Source organism: Nanorana parkeri, unplaced genomic scaffold (assembly GCF_000935625.1).
Source record: "Nanorana parkeri isolate BGI_ZX_2015 unplaced genomic scaffold, ASM93562v1 scaffold3231, whole genome shotgun sequence".
In the NCBI taxonomy this organism is placed as follows: domain Eukaryota; kingdom Metazoa; phylum Chordata; class Amphibia; order Anura; family Dicroglossidae; genus Nanorana; species Nanorana parkeri.
In genome coordinates this window covers 29,973-35,909 of record NW_017309499.1, presented here as the reverse complement: position 1 = coordinate 35,909, position 5,937 = coordinate 29,973, and the positions used below count along the sequence as shown (strand labels likewise).

Here is a 5,937-nt window from a genome sequence, read left to right as displayed (position 1 = left end):
AGGACGGAGGTCAGATAGAAGAGTGAAGGGGAGGACGGAGGTCAGATAGAAGAGTGAAGGGGAGGACGGAGGTCAGAGAGAAGACTGAAGGGGAGGACGGAGGTCAGAGAGAAGACTGAAGGGGAGGACGGAGGTCAGAGAGAAGACTGAAGGGAAGGACGGAGGTGAGAGAAGACTGAAGGGAAGGACGGAGGTCAGACACTCCTTACTCACAGCGTTGAGATTTTCCACCACGACCCAGTTGCGAGCGCGGATCACCTGCGTCACCTTCCCCTGCTTCCCGACGTCTTTGCCCGCCAGAACCTCAACCTGGAAGGGGAAATAGGAAGACAAAATGGCGGACGGCATCAAAACCACACGGATTCACTCAGAGAGAATCAAACATTCACCGGAGATTCACCCGATGGGTATCTTATCTCCAGGATTATATGTGGACAGAGCCGGGAAGAACTTAACCCCTCGTCAGTTTATATTTTACTGCCTGGGTTCTGTTGGGGATATTTCCCTTCATTTCCTGTCCTGGAGACACAACAGGAAGTGAGAGGAAATCTCCATATAGAGTTGATTGGTTACAATGCACAGCTGCTCCAGTCTTAATAAATCCCCCCCCCCCGATGTTCCCTTTAGATATAGCGCGGTTTAGATAACAGGGCCCTCCACTATCCTCTCTACAACTTCGTGCAGGTCATGTGTCAGGGCGATGCACTTTCTGTCACAGCCCATCGCCATGTCAGGTCATGTGACGTTCACTCACAGCCCAGCGCCAGGTCAGGTCATGTGACGTTCACTCACAGCCCAGCGCCAGGTCAGGTCATGTGACGTTCACTCACAGCCCAGTACAGGTCAGGTCAGGTGACGTTCACTCACAGCCCAGTACAGGTCAGGTCATGTGACGTTCACTCACAGCCCAGCGCCAGGTCATGTGACGTTCACTCACAGCCCAGCGCCAGGTCATGTGACGTTCACTCACAGCCCAGCGCCAGGTCATGTGACGTTCACTCACAGCCCAGCGCCAGGTCATGTGACGTTCACTCACCACGTCTCCCCGGAAATACTTCCACTCCTTGCTGATGGGTTCCACGAATATTTTGGACCTCCTCTTGCCCGGCGGGTTCTTCTTCTGCGCGGCCAACGTAGACGGCCGGCTGGTGCCAAAGCGATACAGAGGAGGCAGCTTGACCACCTTGGAGGCCATCGCTACGAGACCCGTCAGACGCATCTCTGGAAGGGGAAAATCCGCAATGTTTACATACAAAGTGGAGGGGAATTCATCAAAAAGTGGAGCAGACAAAAGTGGGAGCAGTTGCCCATGGCAACCAATCAGCTTCACTGTATATAAATCTATTTCCTGTAATAAAGACCGTTCACTGCCGCTCTCTCTCCTTGTGCAGGGTGACTGGTCTTGTCTCCGCCCCCTCCAGTAATAAAGACCGGTCACTGCTGCTCTCCTTGTGCAGGGTGACTGGTCTTGTCTTCGCCCCCTCCGGTAATAAAGACCAGTCACTGCTGCTCTCCCTCCTTGAGCAGGGTGACTGGTCTTGTCTCCGCCCCCTCCTGTAATAAAGACCAGTCACTGCTGCTCTCCCTCCTTGAGCAGGGTGACTGGTCTTGTCTCCGCCCCCTCCTGTAATAAAGACCGGTCACTGCTGCTCTCCCTCCTTGAGCAGGGTGACTGGTCTTGTCTCCGCCCCTTCCTGTAATAAAGACCAGTCACTGCTGCTCTCCCTCCTTGAGCAGGGTGACTGGTCTTGTCTCCGCCCCTTCCTGTAATAAAGACCAGTCACTGCTGCTCTCCCTCCTTGAGCAGGGTGACTGGTCTTGTAGATCTAAACGAGATTGTACAACTGGATTGTAATGCGAGTTAGAAGGAAAGCAGAGGGGCCCTTAGGAGGAAGAATCCAGGGGCCAATCTGCAGAACCTGCATATCAGGGACCCCCAGCAACTACAGACACACAATGGGGAGAGATGACCTTCGTACAGCACGGAGGGATCACATAAGAATACACAGACTCACCTCCAGTGCAGCAATGACAGCCTCCCCCATACACAGGAAGAGTCCCTATTACATGCGCACATGTCACTTCCACCCTGCACCCCCCACCATAGCTCACATATCACACAGAAACACCATTATAACCCACTCCCCTCCCCTCGCTCCGTCACCGCTGCACAGAAAACCCTAATTGTTCACATTTTAACATTTAATCTTCGTCCTGACCTCAGTTGTGGCCGCAGAGCATCCCGGAAGTTGTAGTTTGTGGGTTTTTTTTTTTCTAGCAAGCTTTATTAAACATGAACAGTCGTCCATTACCTACAACGGTGTCACGTGACGGGGAAAGTTGTAATTTTTTTTTTCTAGAAGAAGCTTTATAGAGTAAACTGTCCACAACCCCATGCGGCCTGTTAGCAACGGTATTAGGTGAATCCGTTTTTTTTTTTCCTCTCTAACAAGCTTTATGCAACAATCTCTGCACAAACAAACGCACAGTGCCTGTATTACCAGAGCTTTTACGTTGGAGGGATAAGCTGTTTTGTTTTCAGCAAGCTTTATTGAACAATGTCTAAATGAACAACGTTATTGAAGTGCCAATGATGAAATGGGTGCAAAGACTCCCATTTTCTGCTGCTCAGGGATGATGGGAGTAGTATCCGGGGATGTTATGATACAACAGCTCAGGTCATGGAAGGAACTTGCTGGGACACATGAGAACAATAATATTATTATTTCCTGATTTATAATGTTTATTTAGGAATGTTTGTTGTTTCTTTGTTGTTGTTTTCCTGTTACAAAATGTAACCACTTCCTGTCAGGAGCAATTTCTATTTGCGCACACATAAAATCTGAATTTTGGGCTGGAAAACATCTTCAGACTCCCAAATAATGATATATTTTCCAAAAGCCGAGGGCCCGTAGAATAAAAAGATGCTAGTTGCAATTTTTTATGTCGCGCGGTATTTGCGCAAATGTTTATCAAACCCGTATTTTTAGGATAAAATACACTAAAATGAAATTTGGTGCACAGAAAACAGAATATAATACCCCATTTTTGGGTAAAATATAAAAAACGGGTCACGTCGGGTAAATTTGATACCAAACATACCAAGCCTTAAGATTGCGTGCGTCCGTGAAACCGCAAAAAAAAAAAACTTCAATACCTAAAATTTCCCATAGGCGACGCTTTCAAAGCTTTCGCTGCTCATCAGTTTAGCGCCAACAGTGATTGATGGGCCGAGAATGATTGCTCTCACTCCGACGTTTGCAGCGACATGTAACACGTGTGGCGCAATTTTCCTTTTTGCACATAGGCGCAAAGACGCGTGTTTGCATTTCTATGTGGGGGGACTTTAAAAAAAATTGCCATCACAGTGGGGGCTTTAAATAAAAAATGAAATGTAATAGCAAATATGTGACAGGTCCTCTTTAAGGATACATCAGGTGACTGCCGAAACCCTAAGGTCACCTAGGGACCCCCCAAAGAAGCAGATAAAGCAGAGATCCGAAGAGAGAGAGCGGAGAGATCCGAAGAGAGAGAGCGGAGAGATCCGAAGAGAGAGAGCGGAGAGATCCGAAGAGAGAGAGCGGAGAGATCCGGAGAGAGAGAGAGAGATCCGGAGAGAGAGAGAGAGATCCGAAGAGAGAGAGGAGAGAGATCCAAAGAGAGAGAGGAGAGAGATCCAAAGAGAGAGAGAGAGATCCAAAGAGAGAGAGAGAGATCCAAAGAGAGAGAGAGATCCGAAGAGAGAGATCCGAAGAGAGATCCGAAGAGAGAGATCCGAAGAGAGAGAGAGATCCGAAGAGAGAGAGAGAGACGCAGATCAAAGAGAGAGAGAGATCCGAAGAGAGAGATCCGAAGAGAGATCCGAAGAGAGAGATCCGAAGAGAGAGAGAGATCCGAAGAGAGAGAGAGATCCGAAGAGAGAGAGAGAGATCCGAGGAGAGAGAGAGAGATCCGAGGAGAGTGAGAGATCCGAGGAGAGTGAGAGATCCAAAGAGAGAGAGGAGAGAGATCCAAAGAGAGAGAGAGAGATCCAAAGAGAGAGAGATCCGAAGAGAGAGAGAGATCCGAAGAGAGAGAGAGAGATCCGAGGAGAGAGAGAGAGAGAGATCCGAGGAGAGAGAGAGAGAGAGATCCGAGGAGAGAGAGAGAGAGAGATCCGAGGAGAGAGAGAGAGAGAGATCCGAGGAGAGAGAGAGAGAGAGATCCGAGGAGAGAGAGAGAGAGAGATCCGAGGAGAGAGAGAGAGAGAGATCCGAGGAGAGAGAGAGAGAGAGATCCGAGGAGAGAGAGAGAGAGAGATCCGAGGAGAGAGAGAGAGAGAGATCCGAGGAGAGAGAGAGAGAGAGATCCGAGGAGAGAGAGAGAGAGAGATCCGAGGAGAGAGAGAGAGAGAGATCCGAGGAGAGAGAGAGAGAGAGATCCGAGGAGAGAGAGAGAGAGAGATCCGAGGAGAGAGAGAGAGAGAGATCCGAGGAGAGAGAGAGAGAGAGATCCGAGGAGAGAGAGAGAGAGAGATCCGAGGAGAGAGAGAGAGAGAGATCCGAGGAGAGAGAGAGAGAGAGATCCGAGGAGAGAGAGAGAGAGAGATCCGAGGAGAGAGAGAGAGAGAGATCCGAGGAGAGAGAGAGAGAGAGATCCGAGGAGAGAGAGAGAGATCCGAAGAGAGTGAGAGAGATCCGAGGAGAGTGAGAGATCCGAGGAGAGAGAGAGAGAGAGATCCGAGGAGAGAGAGAGAGCCGAGGAGAGAGATCCAAGGAGAGAGAGAGAGATCCGAGGAGAGAGAGATCCGAGGAGAGAGAGAGAGATCCGAGGAGAGAGAGAGAGATCCGAGGAGAGAGATCCAAAGAGAGAGAGAGAGATCCGAGGAGAGAGAGAGATCCGAGGAGAGAGAGAGAGATCCGAGGAGAGAGAGAGAGATCCGAGGAGAGAGATCCAAAGAGAGAGAGAGAGATCCGAGGAGAGAGAGAGATCCGAGGAGAGAGAGAGAGATCCGAGGAGAGAGAGAGAGATCCGAGGAGAGAGAGAGAGATCCGAGGAGAGAGAGATCCGAGGAGAGAGAGATCCGAGGAGGGAGAGAGAGAGTGAGTGTGTGTGTGTGATGATCCTGCCAGATATCCAGTAGGATTCCACCTTCCCTTGGTCTCCACCCAGTTCTCTTCTTTAGACTACAGAAGGCCTCATGTTACGGCGGGGAGGAGAGGGAGGTGTTCTGTAACTCTCTTCTAGCATGAGTGTGGCTTCTCCGTAGATACAGTACAGTCAGTGAGCGTTGTCACCCTAGGACAGGAAGTGTGTTACCACCAGACACAGGAAATGAGCCTGACTATATAAAACTAATGCAGCCTCCACATCCAAGGACTGGAAGGTATGAGAAGGGGGGTGATGGACCACGGTACTCTGCAGTAATTGGGTTACCAGGTCTGCTGGTATCCTAGCAACCAATGTCAGGGTTCCTCTTCCTCTGCAGTCACCGGTTGCTAGGACCACTGCGTTGTCCTAGCAACGAGCAATGTCAAAGGACTTCCTTATAAAACAAAAATGATAACAATACTTACACCTAAGTGACTATATGTTAGCAGCTCATGTAAATGATAAACACACAAAACATACCGGGGGGGGGATATTTATCAAAACTGAAGCAGATTTGCACAGCAACCAATCAGCTTCTCTCATTTTTAAATCTTACCTGAGCAAACTGAAGAGAGAAGCTGATGGGTTACCACGGGCAACTGCTCAGGTCCCAGGGTCAGGGCCTTGGGAAGATGGCGGCCCCGTATCTTTTATTTTGGATGCGGGGACAGGTAATGGCGTCCGTCACATTTCTAAGACCCTGTGGGTGGGGTTTTCTGAAGGGGGCCCACATGAGGAAACGAGAAGCGTTGTGGAGGGATGAACCAATACGGCCTCGGGGGGGGGTTTGATAGGACACAGGGAAAG

General features: G+C 49.8%; 1 protein-coding gene across 1 annotated transcript in view; it reads right to left on the bottom strand.

Annotated features, from left to right (window-relative positions):
• MRPL24 (mitochondrial ribosomal protein L24) overlaps positions 1-1,219 on the bottom strand; it is a 6,434-nt gene extending 5,215 nt beyond the window's left edge. The window contains exons 1-2 of the mRNA XM_018574788.1: positions 1,037-1,219; positions 214-309 (exon numbers count right to left, since the gene is read on the bottom strand). Of these exons, the coding sequence (XP_018430290.1) occupies positions 214-309; positions 1,037-1,219 (279 nt within the window). The remainder of the gene's footprint in view (positions 1-213; positions 310-1,036) is intronic.
• Between the last annotated feature and the right edge of the window lie 4,718 nt (positions 1,220-5,937).